Source organism: Erpetoichthys calabaricus, chromosome 3, assembly GCF_900747795.2.
Source record: "Erpetoichthys calabaricus chromosome 3, fErpCal1.3, whole genome shotgun sequence".
Taxonomy (NCBI): Eukaryota; Metazoa; Chordata; class Cladistia; order Polypteriformes; family Polypteridae; genus Erpetoichthys; species Erpetoichthys calabaricus.
The window spans coordinates 286,363,695-286,382,536 of NC_041396.2; the positions used below are offsets into that span (position 1 = coordinate 286,363,695).

The following is an 18,842-nucleotide window of genomic DNA, read 5'->3' on the forward strand; positions in this document are numbered from 1 at the left end:
TAGAAATTCACCAGGCTAATACTGTGGAAGATTTTAAAAAATCTTCTAAAATCCTACATTTTTAAGTTGGCTTTTTCATAGCTGCATTTTAGTTCTACTTCTAATAGAATCTAAACTAGTAGTTATAAAGGGGAATAATCAGGGGTACATCTACTATATATTCTGTCTCATCACATTGGCCTTTTTCAAATAGATGGTCAGCCCAAAGGCTATGCAGTACTAAGAGAACCTGCCCAATAGTACTTGGAGGTATTTGGCAGCAAGTTCCTGATTAGAGTCACACAAACTCTAACAATAGCTCTCATATTGGAAAGTCCAAACAGTTATCTGTCAGACCTTGTGTGGAATGAAATGCCTTCAAGTCAATAACCCAAATGCATACATCAAAAAAAAAAAAAAAAACATCCCCAACTAGGTCGGCACACATAGACAACATTAGTAGACCTTGTAGATCTTAAAAGCATCTGAAGTACTGATCATATTAGACCATTCCTCTTAACGTACTCAGAAAGGGATGAGTTGGTGCTAAAAAGGTTTGGAGAAAAGCATATTCGTTTAGGCAGCTCTTGCTAAACTAGACAAGGGCCTAAACGAAATCAATAAATGCAATGGAATGGAGCTTTTGTTGTTCTCTATCATTTTTTTCCTAAAGGTTTTGCAAAAAATATTGGATCAGTTCTAAGGCAATGCTATGACTCATGATAGAGTTGTTCAACTATTTTCTCAACTCTGACCAGTATGACACTATTGAACAACTTGGAAAACACTGGACAACCACTTCCTTCAGCATTAGGATGGTTCAGCCTCATCTTTGAAAACATTGAAAGAAAAGTTCAGAAAGAGGCACAAATGGAGTGATTTTATGGTACTGGATTCATAGTTTGCCAATTCTATCACTTCCAGGTGTTTTTACTGACTTTAGAAACTGTACAGTATGTCATTGCTGAACTTTATTTTTAATTCTTCTGTTATTTACAGGCTTTCACATCATTTAATACTGACTTGACAACATGTCCTCTTTGGAGTAAAGATTTTATTAGTACTTAAACAAGTGGTCCAAAATTTTTCCTCGATCATCTTTGACTGTCTCCTCTTCATGAGCCCCATGATTTCCAGTAGCACTGCCTACAGCATGATGATATTAATCTGGCCTTTTTCTCTAGATACTCTACAGGATGACCAGGCAGATGGTGTGAGACATTGTCCATGACAGCCAGCAGCTTACCCAACATACTTCTCTCTACTTCTGCCTCCAAACAGTCTGGTATGTCCGAAGGTCACATTCAACAATTTTTGATACTTTACCAACAGAATGACAGAACATATGCAAAAATATTCCACCACATGAAAGGAGCCTATACAAGAAGTGCAACAGCACGTTATAATGCACAACATTAGAAACTGGTCTAATAATATCAAGGAAACACAGTTCTAAGAGGTTTCAAAGAAACAGTCTACTTGGCTCAATATGTTATGTTATTTAATATTATGTGAATAAGAGTAATAATAATGAACTAAAACCATCCATTATATATTTAAATGATAGATAGATAGATAGATAGATAGATAGATAGATAGATAGATAGATAGATAGATAGATAGATAGATAGATAGATAGATAGATAGATAGATAGATAGATAGATAGATAGATAGATAGATAGATAGATAGATAGATAGATAGATAGATAGATAGATAGATAGATAGATAGATAGATAGATGTTGTGATTCTACTACTGACACTGTGTGACGATGAGCTAGTCAATTCACCTGCCAGTGCTCTAATTGGAAGAAGAGAAAATATTAAACAAATTATATCTCAAATGATGTACTTTAGGTAGCTTTGGATTAAGCTGACAGCCTAACACTGGTAAGTAAAAACTGCTTTTATTAGATTTATCACTGAAGTAGTTCTACTTTTCTAATGCACCTGTTACCTTAATTGTGTCAAAAGCAGACAAATCATTTAGTTTTTGAGGATAAAAAACAGACTTATACTGTTAATAGCAAGTAAGTGAGGTGTCATTTCCTTCCTGTGGGCTGGGATTACAGCAAATGCCTTTGTGTGTGTTTCCTGCTATATGTCACCTCCAGTATAAATATACATTTTCAGAGCTGATTGTTCTATAAGCAGTGTAGTGATGTAAGACATCTGTGAGATGTCTGGTTTTTGTATTATATTCTAACGCCGTGGGGACAGGGAGCCACAGTGATATATTTACATTGAAAGGCTGTACAAAAACTTTAAAGGAAGAAGAATTGTAGCTTCAGTTTTTTTTTTTTAGTTAAAGACAGAGTACTATTAAAATGGATTATTATTTTCTTGCATGGATTCCTAATTTCACCTTGAATGTTTCTTTTTTTTTATCATTTTTTTGGAAATTAATTAAATTTTTTAATACATTTTAAAATAATGCACTAGTCATTATTTGCAACATGTTTATGTTAAAAAAATTTTAATTTTACTTTAATAAACATCCACAGCTCAAGGAGCAGATTAAAACAAAATCTGTATTTATAAATTATTCAATATTAAAACCAGCAGCATGATGTATATTAATATCTTACTGTCAGCACATTTAACAGTGTGATACTGGTAGCGTTGCTTACTTTGGAGATGGGACAAAACTTACTGTTTTAGGTAAGTTCAAATATTCAGATTTTTCATATTTAATAAACATTGCTTTAGTACACTTATGACAGAAAAGGGAAAGACCTTGTTATAGGATGTAAAATCATTTTAATCAATTTACTTGTTAATGTGAATATGTAAGTGCATATCTGCAATGGATGGGTTATGCCAGTCTCTTTTTTTCCTTGTACCCAGTGAATTTTAGGATAGCTCAGCATAGTCCCTAGTAATCTTGAATTGTACTAACTGAGACTGAGAATGTTATGCTATTATTTTATGATATGCAATGAGAGAAGGAGTTGATTAGGGGTCATGAAATATCCTCTATTGTTTTGGAATAATGCATTTCTCATTGTGCTGGTTATGCTTATACTTTTGGTGATGGAACTAAATTAACTGTTCTTGGTAAGTATAAACTTTTATTTAGTTGTGATTTGGAGTATTAACGATAAAGTTCTTTCTCAAGCTTTGAATACTTATCAAGCATTCTCATACATAAAATATTGTATACTACACAAAAAATTCAATATGATCAGTGCAATTGTTTAATATACATTTTCATTTATTCTTTCTTATCCTTATTTGGTTAATTTATTACATCATTTATATTGCACAATTACGAACAATACATAGATAATTGTGTCTACTGCATATTTTATTGTCATTGAATTTAAATGCTGTGCATCATATGAAGCTTACTTTGGTAATGGGACAAAGCTGACCGTTTTAGGTAAGAAATTGTTCATTGATAAAAGCTGGATTATTTTTAATTTTTCACTTAAACACTGAAACCTCAAGTAAATAGCGAAATCTTTACATTTTTGCTATTCATTGAACACTGTGCAAACACTGTCTATTACTTTGGGGAAGGCACTAAACTAACTGTTCTTGGTAAGAGTTCTGAATTTTTAATTGATTTAATAACGTTATGAAAATGCATATTTATCATTTATCTCATGTATTGCTCTAGTTCAGATAAAATACTTTTAATTTCCATTAATTGAGCAAAATTAATACAAGTTGCAATTTAGTGGTTTATATTTAGTTATACATTAAGAAGAAGAAGAAAACGAAATGTATGACGTCATTGAAGATTTGTTTTCCAGATAGCATCATTTAAATAAATCCTTTAATCAATCTATTATCATTTAATGTAGCAACAAAAATCAAGTTAATTAACTTGAAGAACATTAACTGTACATCTGAAAGTTATTCATGGTACGTAAAATGCATATATTTCCGCAGCTCCTTGAACAAAGCGTGTTTTTAAAAATAGACGAATGGCGGAAACAGGGATAACCTGAGATTGAGGATATTTTTACGGTTCCAAAATCGATTTCTTAAGGGATTGCATAGGATTAAAAAACGCGATTCTTTTTCAACATCTTTGTTTCTTAAAATTAAAAAGATGCCGAACTCGGAAAGGAAGGAAATTGTTTTTTGTTGCTTTTAATACAGAGCTTTATCTGTGTGAACAGCGGCAGCGGCGTTTTTTGGAAACGGCACAAAACTTACAGTATTAGGTAAATAAGTCTATATTGATAATCGAAACCTGTCTTAATGTGTTTTTTTCCTTTTCTGTGTTTTAAACGGTTATGAAATTAAACGAGGTTAAAGAAGAACTGTTAATATAATAATTGCATTGCGTTGCTTTCTTATTCAACACCTCTTATAAACCATTACGTTTAAAATAATGACTACATCGAATACACTCATATTAGAAAGAAAGAAAGAAAGAAAGAAAGAAAGAAAGAAAGAAAGAAAGAAAGAAAGAAAGAAAGAAAGAAATTTACTCATTAATGACGTCTTCTAGCATATACCTGTAATATTAAAGTAGCCCATTCTTTAGTTTTATCAAAGTGATTTGTTATTGTGCTCTGGTATTTCTGAATTATATTTTGGAGAAGGAACCAAGCTGACGATTCTTGGTAAGATATGCATTTTGCTACTACTTTTTCCATATATCCCTGAATTTTCAACAAATACAGTAAATGAAAAACTATTAAAATAAGAAGTTCAGTAGACAAACTTTCATTTGAAGTGCACAATATGGTACTTGAGGGCCACTCGTGATTTTGCTGTTACTGAGTATTATTGTGAGCAACTACCCAGCTGTCTTCGGAGATGGAACAAGGCTTACAGTTTTAGATATGCTTTTATTTATTTTATATTTTCAAAACAATCAGTGTCAAGATATTTGTAATCTTTCGCAATTAGCAATACGTTCATGATTATTGGCAACTTCAGCCTGTTACTTATTAGAATTGTATCTAGACAAACAGGTAAAAATTACTATAATTCAGCTGCATTGGACCGTAACTATATTATTAAGTACTGAAACAAAATTGGATTTTTGAAATCATAAATAAAATATTCACGTTCCGTAACGCAATTTACAGGGTGTTTCAGTACTTCCTTATATTAAAGGCTTTTAGCATGAGAAGAAAGGATGTTTGCCTCTTAACCTTGAACGGTGTGGGCTACAACCCAGCTTACTTTGGGACTGGTACGAAACTCACTGTTCTTGGTAAGAAAACAAATTCGTGTGTATTGTGCTAAATACTGTACTACTGCAGCGGTGGTTCCGAAATTAATGGACAAATGAAATCAAAGAGGGTTTTATGTTTTTCAGTAAAATATTTTTAAATTGTCCAATTTGTAGATAGATAGATAGATAGATAGATAGATAGATAGATAGATAGATAGATAGATAGATAGATAGATAGATAGATAGATCACAACAGCTTCACTCTAGCATCTTGTCTCTTGTTTTAAACTCTGATCGGCACTGAAATACAAAGTCAATTTTCCTCCGACTGTAAAGCAATGTGAACACTCAACCAGCTTACTTTGGAATTGGAACCAAACTAACTGTTTTAGGTAAGAAAGTGATCTCGTGTGTTATTCTATATTTGAAAGACTTTGTGAATTAATTTCTAACTTCTTTACATTAAATTAATTCGTTCTTTGTATGCCAGATTGCCAGTCACTTTACTTATGGAATGCTTACATTGTATCTTGTTTTAAGTTGGACTGTAGAAGGTGCACGACTTACAGGACTTTATATTTCATTGTTAAGCCCACTTTTACTGTTAAAAAATCCATGGATTTTACAGTAGTTCTGTCGTAAGAAAGCATTAGAAACGAAATTTTGCACCGCGCAAAGGCAGCGTGTAACAGAGAAGCGTACTTCGGTAATGGGACACGATTAACAGTTTTAGGTAAGTAACCTTATTCAGTAACCTTTAAACAATGAAATATCTGATACAGTGCCTTTCAGTCTCGCTTGGTAAACGTCTTGTAAAAGTCTTGCAAAAACAATATAATTCTACTAAAATTCTGAATTAAAATGTTTTGAAGATAGACATGCATAGATTTTTATTAGCATTATTAAATACATTTATCCTAATCAAATGAAAATATAAAACAAGAAATTCACAGTTTTCTTTTGTATATTGTGTTTCATGTTATCATGCTTGGCTTTGAATGTGTCCTGCTCTAATATATTGTATATAAATAAAAATAAGTTAAGGTATGAAGTAAATGAGAATAAAATCCAAAAGAAAAACATCAATACTGCAAGCTTTTATAGAGGAATATATATTTTAAATATTTTACTGTTTAGACTTCAGTATTTAATGTAGTTCTTCGGTATATCTGACAGCTTTAAGATGATGTAAAACTTAAATTACCCAAATGCATTTTTCAAATACATTATCTATCTATCTATCTATCTATCTATCTATCTATCTATCTATCTATCTATCTATCTATCTATCTATCTATCTATCTATCTATCTATCTATCTATCTATCTATCTATCTATCTATCTATGATTTAACAGAGCAGGACGAATAATTTTAAAATTAGAACATATTTATATAAAATCTTAGAACAAGGCACATGTGCAACAAAGAGATAAAATATTCAGAATGAACAAGAGGCTTGGTGAGAAAAAAATATAGGTAGCAGGATTTTAAATATCACGATTTAACAATGTGCTATAGTGGTGCTGCAACACTTTTTTTCGGAGATGGAACCAGAGTAACTGTCATAGGTAAGACCATCTATTTGAAATGAGATGAAAGCAAAAAATACTTTATGGGCCTTTACTTTATTTTGCCTTAAAGATATACTAGGAAGTGTCTCATTGTTAAGTACGGTACAATCTGTTGTTAATGCGACAAAACATATATGTATAAGCGATAACATATTTTTTAAATATTAGCTTAAAAACAGAACTAGTTTTTTTGGTAACTTGTCGGCACTGTGCTCTGACATTCGCTACTTCGGCCCAGGAACCAAAGTAACAGTTTTACGTAAGTAAATCAATTTCAGTTTTACAAGGAATAGTGTAACTGAACTGCCTTGGAAGCCGAATAGAGTGCATTAAATGATTATCTACTGAAATATCGTTTATTTTTATCATGTGAGAGAAGGGTGAACATTTAAATATGCTGAGTATAAAAGCCGTGGATAATAAAGACCTTAGCATTCATTGGAATGAAATACTCAAAATATATATAATCTGCAAAGCGTTTGTTAAATGTCTCAGTGTCTCAACGAGATTGTTGTAGATAGATAGATAGATAGATAGATAGATAGATAGATAGATAGATAGATAGATAGATAGATAGATAGATAGATAGATAGATAGATAGATAGATAGATAGATAGATAGATAGATAGATAGATAGATACTTTATTAATCCCAAGGGGAAATTCACAAATTTAGGTGAGTGTGTAGGAAATACTTAAAATGCCTCTGTACTATTGTGCCCTTTTTATCAAACAAGATATTCTATAAGAAGAAATTTAATTTAGCTTTAATTTAATTGATCGAGGAATGAACAATTATGCTGTCACTTATATACTGGTGATAATTCTGCATATATTTTTCATATATCTTTAAAAAGTGACACAGACATACAGTACATACTGTACATACACACACATATATATGTATAATATGTATGTGCCTAATAACATCTTATTCTTTTGAATTTAATTTTCTGCTTGCACATTTTGATATGGCACAAGTGCTAAATTAGTGGGCTCAGCTTTTTTAGAGCTCAAGGTACTGCTGAATTCAACTTATCCCACAGTGACACTATATAACTGGTGCCGAATTTTATTAATGCTGTGGGTTACTTCTTTATTATATGCAAAAAAAAAAGTGTATGTTATTTGGTGACCTTCAGGTCTAAATTATTTCAATAGTGTATCACCAGTGAGGAAATGGCATTCCATACAAATTCATTACTACTTACTTACAGGCTTTGGCTCTCTGCAACCCTGACCTGGATTTTGTTTTTTAGAGAATATGTATACTGCATGAATGTATACTTCACTAAACACACATGGCTGTGGCTTCTTTCATATTGTATTAAATAAAAGAATTGTTTTTAAAGCTAGTCACATTCAAAAAGAGCGTGATCATTCCATTATTACAATTCAAATATGCTTGAAACAGAAATTAATAGACAACTGTAATATGGAAAGAAAATAAATTCATTAATATGAGGATTCCAAAACAAAAACAACAAAATTTTGTGTTTTTCAGTTCACAGAATGAGATATATCCCTGCCTCTTGTTAAAATACTTCAGATAGATGTAAGAATTTATGAGTCCAAAGTGGAAGGCTTGCTTTAATTTAATTTGACTACTTATTTTCAAATTAATTACTATACAACACAAGATTCATACATTGAAGAATGTATTCATTAATAGTAACATGAAATAAAATAAGACTTGACATAAGAGAGAGAACAATTTTAGTACTCAAAATTTGAAAATGGACAAAACATGGAAGGAAAATCAATAAGGAAAGGAAAAAAATGTAGTTTTTTTATTTTCTATAATACAGTAGTAAAAAAATATATTGCCATTGTTTATCCAATGAATGATAAGCTGTGACACGAGTAATGAGTTCACATTGTCTAAGAAATCCTCTTCAGAATGCTGCTGATCAAGTACAGTTAGAATTTAGACTTTAAGTCACACTGTTTACATTTTGGCATTGGCCATATGGATGGAGAAATGCTTGTTTATATATGTAGGCATATATGTTTTGTAAAAGTGTCTTGGTTTATGTTGTAGAATAATATGTGTGTTTTTGTATTACATTTAATTTGTCATATTTTGTTTGTAATTATTTCAAAGTGCAATGGACTAATAACTAGGAGAAAAATAAAAAATAAATTCAAACACCTTTGAAAATAGTAGTCTAAAAGATGTAACCTGGAGAAGAATTATACTCAGTAAAACCATCCTGAATTTCTTGAATATATACTATATATTGGTATTGGGATTTAAAAACTAAATAAATAAAAGATTTTTTTTTCTGTGTCATTAATTAGTCCTTTTAATTAATATTACATTTGTTTGTTTTTCACTCCACAGAACAAAATGTTTCCCTGCCTCATGTTAAAATACTTGAGCCAGTGCCATACAAATCTAATGAGTTTGTGACTCTGGTGTGCCTGGCCACTGACTTCTACCCTGACCATATTGAACTGACATGGGAAATCAATAAGAAGAAAACAACTGATAACGCAAAGTCTGATTATAGAGCAGTCCAATCAAAGAGTAAAACATACAGCATCAGCAGCAGACTGAGGGTGTCCAGAAATGTTTGGTGCAATGCAGATAATGTGTTCACCTGTGTGGCCAAGTTTTATAATGAGACTGATAAGGCCATATACATAACAGATCATGTCAGTGGAAAAGGTAAGGACTCAACACTGATAAGAAGGCCGTTCAATGTGGAGGTCCATTCTTATTTTTACTTACAGCCCTTAATTCTGGAATAAGTATATAGAATATTCCAGATGAAAACAGTGTATTGGCTACATAACATATATATATATATATATATATATATATATATATATATATATATATATATATATATATATATATATATATATATATATATATATATATATATATATATATATATATATATATATATATATATATATATATATATATATATATATATATATATATATATATATATATACTGCGGTGGGTTGGCACCCTGCCCGGGATTGGTTCCCTGCCTTGTGCCCTGTGTTGGCTGGGATTGGCTCCAGCAGACCCCCGTGACCCTGTGTTTGGATTCAGCGGGTTGGAAAATGGATGGATGGATATATATATTATATTATATTATATTATATTATATTATATTATATTATATTATATTATATTATATTGTATTATATTATATTATATTATATTATAGACTATGATTTGTTTGGCTAACTTTGTTAATTTGATCTATTAATGGTAGTATAAGACTCCTAAGGGGTGAATGACTCTTGCAAATCCTCTTTTTTATTATTTTAGGCAAACTGAAGAAAGATGGGAAGAGTACAAAGTTTGCATATATTCTACTTTTGTGTAAAAGTTGCTTGTATGGGCTGATAATCCTTTTCCTCATTTGGAAATTAAAGGTACAGTAAGTGTTAATATATTTTGAAGAACCTGTGAAATTAAAACATTTTGGTTATCTGTATGTAAATCTTTATTTACCCTCTGTATATGCTTTTCAAAATTAATTTATTAACCATATTATTAATCAGTACATTTAATTTTCCTTTCAAAGACTTCATTTGCTTAGTTTATATTTTATAATTTATTTTTAATTTTATGTTTAAGCATTTATCATATACTATTGCCTTAATTGTTGTTTTTAATTAAATTATACTTAAATGTAATGTACAATATTATGCTGTTGGTATAGTACTTCCTAATGATTCACTTTACTGCTGAGTCCTGTGAATTTTATTATTATTTAAAGCAGTAATGTCACATAACTCTGTGTTTCTGAATTTTAAAAGTTAAAAACAGAAGTAGCATTAATTATATTCTTTATTTTCTTCCAGCATTCTTCAAGAAAACAATCATAAAACAGGACAAACAAAAGGAAAAGCAAGACACCTTTGATTTTATTTCTTTATGCTTTCTTTGATGTAACAGTTTTTGCTGAAATACCTTTAAAATCCAATGCAATACTCTGAAAGCTCAATATTATTTAAACATATTATTGAATAAAATATATAAAGCATTTTACATTTGCATTTTTTTCTCTTTTCTTGTGTAAAGATCTTACTAATTTACTGTTTTATTTAATCAATATACCTTATAGAACAGTTAACCCAATCTAATAGTTTAACAGTACTAAAGAGTTTTACATGCACATCCACTAATTTTTCAAACATTACGGTTCAGGTCCATATTAAGGTAACATTCACAGAGTCCTACACTGATTCACTACTGCAGATACAAATGTCATCATTCCAATATGTGGATTGATTACTTATTGTAACTGCTTTGTTAAACCCAGGGCTAAATTAATTTCAAATGGGGCCAGCAGCATCCATGCTTTAAAAGAGTAAGCCATTTTAGTCAACTGGAAAGTTCCTTCAGTCATCCAGCTGGGTATGTAACAACCACAAAGGCAGGTGTGTTTAATTAAAGCTGATAAAGTAATGACACTACTGACACTAATGGGAAAAAAAAACTAGGATGGGAGAGGGAGAGAAAGTTTTGACAATAGAAGTTTTCTGTCTTCATAGCACACAATCCAGCCAGCAGGGAAGTCAGCCTTGGCAGTGACTAGTGTTGAACTGATATCAAGGGTGCAGAGATGCAAAATGCTTTAGGGATATACCAATAGAATATTCTTACAATTGTTTTGCACTGAAACACAGAGAAATGACTATCCAAAATAGCAAAACTATTAACCCAAATCAGAAACCAGACCAAAGGCAAGATCAAAATTCTAAAAGAATATGTATTTTCAATGATACTTTTTTCTGATTTAACTTACGTTTTTCCTCTTATTTAAAAGTGCAAATTCATGATTAGAGCAAGTGACCATCTTGTGTAACTTGACCACCATATTGTAACAGGTTACACAATGTTATAAAGAGCAGACAAACAAACTTCTCAGAAACAAAGTTGTAAAAAACACACAATATATTCTCAAGAAAAGATAACATAAAATTAATAATAAAATTATTAATAACAAAAATGACCCTGTGCAAAAAATGTAAACAAAACAGTAAAAAATAATCTGAACAAATTTGTAACACCTCTGGATCCTAGTTCAGTAAGTAAAAAATTGAAGATTAAAATGCAGGAAGATTTGTGGAACCTAAAGAAAACTCCAATGGGATAATCTCATCACATTCAAGTCGTGTTCCAAACTCAGAAGGAACATCTGGTTATTGTTTAATATTATAAACAACATCTTGGTAATGTAGTTCATGGTATTTTTCTAAAAGTGCAACAAGAACTAGGAGATATAATGATAATAGGAATAATGCCAGATGAGCATGACAGAACTTTAGTTGATTATTTCACCAGTAAGAATAAAAAGATTAATCAAAGCCACTGTCACAATACATTGTCTTAAGTCAGTGCCTACTAGTAGTTCATGGCCGGATGACATTCAAGATGCTCCACAACACAGATAAAATACAAAGCATTTTGAAACCAGTCACCAATGTTTATTGTAGGTGTGATGTGTGAGTCCCTGTCTTGCACCCCAAAACAAGAGGCTGAGTCTCAGTACTTTAGCAAAAACAGCTTTATTCAGCTTGTAACAGGAACAGCACGGTTATTTATTCCAGCGGGATCTACCACTCTCCCATACACAGACACAGCAGTCAGGCAGGGTCGTGGCCAGGTTAGTACCCAAGTAATACTGTTCCCTGTATTTATGATGTTCCTTGCATCACCCAATGACGACAGGTACTTATAGTGTGACCGCAATCGGCTCAGATTTGCTACTGCAGTACTCCACTGCAGCGCTGTGTGCTTGCAGTTGCCCTGGCAGCGGATAAGCAGTCTTCCACAGATGCAATGATCATGCTTCGGGGCGCTCTTTGGTATGTCGTCCCATTGGGGGGAATCCCAAAAGAGTTTAGAAACCTCACATAGGAAAGGACATAATCCAGTATATGCTGGTGAGATAAAAAACTAAAACCCACAAGAAAAAGGTGTCATTAAAAGGAAAACAATCCATAAAAATGATATGCAACAATCAAACAAAACAAAACAGTCGTATCTGAAGAAAAGGACAAATTCAGTTAATAACTGAAAACTTTCATGCACAGTAGTTATAGGCAAAGACTCTGAAAATGTACATAGTCCAAAGCTGCCAAAAATAAAGATAATGGTAGACGTTCTCCCAAAATCTAGGAAGCATCCTGGCTTAATAAGGTTGAAAAAATAAGACAGCCAACAGCATAGGGGAAAAAACCTTTGCAATACACACAACAGCAATCCTTACTACTGACTGCTGAACTAATGGTACAGAGGCATTTTAAGTATTTCCTACACACTCACCTAAATTTGTGAATTTCCCCTTGGGATTAATAAAGTATCTATCTATCTATCTATCTATCTATCTATCTATCTATCTATCTATCTATCTATCTATCTATCTATCTATCTATCTGTCTGTCTGTCTGTCTGTCTGTCTGTCTGTCTGTCTGTCTGTCTGTCTGTCTGTCTGTCTGTCTAAACAATATAAATTTCAAGAAAATTCTCTCTGTTTACAGAAATAGCCTATTGTGCTCTAACAAGAAACTGAACAAAATTGTAGAAAGCTCGGGACCAGTAACTATTAAATAATTAAAATAAATCAACTGAGTATGTCCTCTTGTTTGTAAACCCTGATGTTTCATTGTAAATTACTGTACATCGGTTAAGTAGTTCCATGTGAAAGTTTGGATACCCATGATTAAATTATATATTTTGTTAGCATTTGAAGTAAAAACTAATAAATATAACTTTAACAGCACACAACCTTAGAATGATTTTTTTATGAAAATGTTAATGTAGACCTACAAATTGATAGATTGCAAAAAGTCAAAAGTTGCAAATGTTTGAGCACACTACAAAATCTACTTAGTGACACCACCTTTCAAAAAAAGAAAAGAAAAAAAAACTTTATGATATTTTTTTGTAATCAGCTATGAGTCTTTCAATTTTTCTTTTGGAATTTTTTTACCCCATTCTTCCTCGCAGATCACTTTCAATTATGAGGTATTCTTGGTCTCTCTTTAATTAACAGTATGTTTAAGATTTACCTCTAGAATTTCACCCTTTCAGTTGTAAGATCTCAGAACTCATGACGTCTTTAGTGTGGTCTTAGCTTATTATGTGTTAGTCTACTCAAGAATCGTCATTAGGAATTGTCAGATGATGATAATTCCAGAGCTTAATTATTTGACTTTTCAAACACTGGGCAACACATAGCAACCATAGGCTTGTCACGAAAACTGGCTGTGGATCTGAAAATTAAACTAATTCATACCTACAGAGCAGTGAAAAACTAAAGATACCAAAGTTCCACAGTCCAAAATATCACTAAGAAATGGCAGTTAAGGGGGAACATGGAAGCCAAGACAGGATCTGGAGACCAAGAAAACTGACAGATATTGTGCAAGAAGGCAAAGCAAGCGTGTTTGTGTTTATATTAATTCTGTAATACATATTTTAATGGTATATATATAACCTACAACTATTACTTCAATATTCAAAACTGTAAAAGGTATTTCCATAATACAAAAATTAAGTTTGAGATACAACATTTTGAATATTAAGCATTGTGTCAAATCAAAATGTTAAAAGTTGAATTACTCTAAATGATAATGTTACTCCTGTACTGCTTACAGCACAAAGGAGCACAATGTTCAACAAAAGATTGAGAAAAAATAACTTGTTGTCTTCATCTTTAGAGAATGTAGGCTAAAACACTGCAACAAAACAGTCACTTCCGCCATAGACAGAATGAAAATGTTCTTTGTGGGTAGGTGACAGGAAACCGTTAAGCAGATGATTCTTATCTGGAGGTGTCTGCGTTTCACAGGTGTTAGGTGTATCTGAGATCAAAAGACTTCTTTATACAATTAAAAGTAAAGACTGTTTTTAAAAATTATTTATATATTGTCATTTTAAGCATAAAATTAAATCAAACAGGTGCACGAGTTAAATATATATAAAGCACTGCACACATATGAAATGACATGTTTGTGGGTATTTATTATTAAAAGACACTCATCTAATACCATTTGTCTGAGAGATCAAAGTGTTTAAACTTTTGAAATTAATTAAAGGTTTAGGCCAGAAACTGAATTTGAAAATTCTCTTAATCTTTCAAAATGTGAGTTGAAATGAACATCCTTGCTTTCACTGCACTATGCAATGAAATTATATTCATGTATACAGTAAAAAAATACAAAAAATTATTATTAGGGGTGTGATTGGAAAGAGGCTGATGGACCAATGGTACCACCAGATTGGGAAATGAAGAGAAAATCCTGCATACAGTTCCTAGGAAAAAGACAGAGAGAGAGAGAGAGAGAGAGAGAGAGAGAGAGAGAGAGAGAGAGAGAGAGAGAGAGACAGAGACAGAGAGAGAGACAGAGAGACAGAGAGAGAGACAGAGACAGAGAGAGAGAGAGAGAGAGAGAGAGAGACAGAGAGACAGAGAGAGAGAGAGAGAGAGAGACAGAGAGAGAGAGAGAGAGAGAGAGAGAGAGAGAGAGAGAGAGCAGGAAAGGTCCTGTACTTGCCAATATAAGAACATAATGGCCACTAGAGAGCAACACTCCCTGTGTCTGTGTTGTGGCATGCCTGAGAAGGGAAACAGAGACTGGCACCATAATGAGAGAAAAGAAGTAGCCTGGAGAAAAGCATGTATCATTACGTGGGTTGAGCAATTCTTTTGTCAGTATAAAGAGAGAGAGAGAATGAGGAAATGCCTCATGTTGTAACACTTTCTGACTTCTAAAAGGCACGTGGCCCAAGATAGGAATGTATGGGAAAATACTGTACCACACATGTGCAGGTGCAGGTGCTCCTTTGGATTAGTAGCTCTTTAAGTGTAAATAAAGGCTTAACAGTACAAAAATACCAGGAACCAGTTGAGGGAGTTCTAGCCTGGCGTCCCTGAATCTGATGGAAGTACACCCCTGACCTTAGAAGTGATTGTAGGGGTATGCCAAAAGTGACACCTGCACTCTTAACAATAATGGTGCCAGAGTGGTTCTTCAGGGGGATGTCAATAAGGGAACCATTTTGGTACCAAAATGAATAGTCCCATGGAGATTCCAGAAAGACCCTTTATTTTATGGAAACAAAACAGGTTCCATAAATAACAACAAATAGATGATGACAGGTTTGCAAAATACTAGTGTGTTTCTGATTTTAAAATGACTCTTGCTGCCTGCAATAGCACCTTCTAATTTCAGTCTTTGTTGATCTAGATAGATAGATAGATAGATAGATAGATAGATAGATAGATAGATAGATAGATAGATAGATAGATAGATAGATAGATAGATAGATAGATAGATAGATAGATAGATAGATAGATAGATAGATAGATAGATAGATAGATAGATAGATAGATAGATAGATAGATAGATAGATACTTTATTAATCCCAAGGGGAAATTCACATACTCCAGCAGCAGCATACTGATAAAGAAAATATTAAATTAAAGAGTGATAGCAATGCAGGTATACAGACACACAATAACTTTGAATAATGTTACAGTTTATCTGTTGTATCCTGTAGGCTATTATGAATTACAGTTTATTCTGCAAATTAGGAACCTTTATAAAGCCCACAGAACCAATGGCATATGTGAAGAATCCTTGCCAGAATGAAAGAGTTCTTTGTCAAGCAATGGAAGTGCAAGGTTCCACACACCGTAGGAAAGTGTTGTTACAAAACTGTTATTTTTAACAGTGTGGATTCGGTTTATAGCTTCTTCCATGCCAGAGGAGTTCTGCGTGGGGCATCAGGTGGTGAGCAGAACAAATGATCAACTGGCAACAAGTTGCAAAATCATGGTCTCAAAAAAGATGTAAGAAGGGCCGCATAGTTTGGGGGAGGAACGATCTTCTCAGTCTGTCAGTGGAGCAGGACAGTGACAGCAGTCTGTCGCTGAAGCTGCTCTTCTGTCTGGAGATGACACTGTTTAGTGGATGCAGTGGATTCTTCATAATTGATAGGAGCCTGCTGAGCGCCCGTCGCTCTGCCACAAATGTCAAACTGTCCAGCTCCATGCCAACAATAGAGCCTGCCTTCCTCACCAGTTTGTCCAGGCGTGAGGCATCTTTCTTCTTAATGCTGCCTCCCCAGCACACCACTGCGTAGAAGAGGGCGCTCGCCACAACCGTCTGATAGAACATCTGCAGCATCTTATTGCAGATGTTGAAGGACGCCAGCCTTCTAAGGAAGTATAGTCAGCTCTGTCCTTTCTTGCACAGCGCATCAGTATTGGCAGTCCAGTCTAATTTATCATCCAGCTGCACTCCCAGATATTTATAGGTCTGCACCATCTGCACACAGTCACCTTTGATGATCACGGGGTCTATGAGGGGTCTGGGCCTCCTAAAATCCACCACCAGCTCCTTGGTTTTGCTGGTGTTCAGTTGTAGGTGGTTTGAGTCACACCATTTAACAAACTCATTGATTAGGTCCCTATACTCCTGCCCACTCCTGATGCAGCCCACGATAGCAGTGTCATCAGCGAACTTTTGCACGTGGCAGGACTCCGAGTTGTATTGGAAGTCCGATGTATATAGGCTGAACAGGACCGGAGAAAGTACAGTCCCCTGTGGCGCTCCTGTGTTGCTGACCACAATGTCAGACGTGCAGTTCCCAAGACGCACATACTGAGGTCTGTCTTTAAGATAGTCCACGATCCATGCCACTAGGTATGAATCTACTCCCATCTCTGTCAGCTTGTCCCTAAGGAGCAGAGGTTGGATTGTGTTGAAGGCGCTAGAGAAGTCTAGAAACATAATTCTTACAGCACCACTGCCTCTGTCCAAGTGGGAGAGGGATCGATGTAGCATATAGATGATGGCTATTTTTATTTTTATTGGCTAACTAAAAAGTTTACAATATGCAAGCTTTCGAGGCAACTCAGGCCCCTTCTTCAGGCAAGATGTAACAAGATGTAATGTAATGTAATTACATCTTGAGGCCTGAGCTGCCTTGAAAGCTTGCATATTGTAATCTTTTTAGTTAGCCAAATAAAGGTGTCATTTTGCTTGGTTTCTCATTGCATCTATGATCAGTAACACCCTTGTACCTTCTGAGTAATGAAAAATAAACATATGACATGAATGTAATTTGCTTCTGGCCTATCACAAAAGTATCAGCCATTTAATGCACCAATAATTCAATGAATACTGTGACAAAAATGAAAAAAAAAAACAAAAGACATGAATGTGTATCATGTATACTACCTAATGATTCAGATGTCCCTCAACCATATAATCAAACAGCATTTTTAGGGACAATTTAGGATCACCAATGCACCTAACCTGCATGTCTTTGGACTGTGGGAGGAAAACCACACAGACACAGGGAGAACATGCAAACTCTATGCAGGGAGAACCCGGGTCTCCTAACTGCGAGGCAGCAGCGCTACCCACTGCGCCACCCATGATGCAACATAACATTCTCTAATCTGCTAATCCAGTTTTAGGTTACAGGGGGTCAGAGACTTTTCTAGTGGCACCAGGTGCAAGATCATGTTGCAATAGCTCTCAGGTTCAGTCCTGGTGGGGTCCCCTGTACCTTCAGGTTATTTGTCCCTGGAAACCTGTGCTTTTAATTGGATTCCTACCTTAACTGAGCAAGCAGTAATTTCCTTTCCAAGTTTCTGTTTTCTTTCTGCAGTGGTGTAAATCCAAAAATTAAAAACTTGAGTTTGCTTGCTTTTTTTTTTAATTTCAAAGATATTAATGTAATATGTAAATAATGTAATGTTTTTTGTCTTGATTTTAAAGATGATCATATTCAAGATTACAGTCTGGGTTCTTAAAGTGTTCTGGATATTTAGACTGTTATTTGTTGCTATTGACGTTTAGTGTTATTTTCTTCCTCTCTCTGCTCTACTCTTTGCTAAATTGCATTATTAGGATACAATCAAGGCAGCAAACTCCTCAGAAAAACAAGGAATTAGTAAGAAAATAACAAAAGAAACTTAACAAGTTAAAACTATGTCAAACATACAAATGCTTTTAAATCTATTACACTGGTCAACAAGCATTTTGCTACTGGGAGTCTTTCACCTTTACTTTAACAGGTTTCACGTGCTGACTCCAAATCTGAAAACCGTTTTTCGTCCAGCATGTCCCATTTTTTAGTTATGATGTTCCAGGAGCGG

The 18,842-nt window shown here is 33.7% G+C and overlaps 1 protein-coding gene across 1 annotated transcript; it reads left to right on the plus strand.

The window, feature by feature from the left end:
• Positions 1-6,612: 6,612 nt before the first annotated feature.
• On the plus strand, positions 6,613-10,706 carry LOC127527011 (T cell receptor beta chain MC.7.G5-like). Its single transcript, XM_051924376.1, has 4 exons — positions 6,613-6,688; positions 9,035-9,361; positions 9,983-10,089; positions 10,522-10,706. The coding sequence occupies exons 1-4, from the start codon at positions 6,628-6,630 to the stop codon at positions 10,543-10,545; spliced, it is 519 nt and encodes a 172-aa protein (XP_051780336.1). The 5' UTR covers positions 6,613-6,627; the 3' UTR covers positions 10,546-10,706.
• Positions 10,707-18,842: the final 8,136 nt, after the last annotated feature.

Bases quoted from the DNA above. Each gene is read 5' to 3' on its own strand.
- LOC127527011 (XM_051924376.1), top strand. From the start codon at position 6,628: ATGTGCTATAGTGGTGCTGCAACACTTTTTTTCGGAGATGGAACCAGA. The intron at 9,362-9,982 runs GTAAGGACTCAA...TTATTATTTTAG, and splicing joins AGATCATGTCAGTGGAAAAG to GCAAACTGAAGAAAGATGGG. The intron at 10,090-10,521 runs GTACAGTAAGTG...ATTTTCTTCCAG, and splicing joins TCCTCATTTGGAAATTAAAG to CATTCTTCAAGAAAACAATC.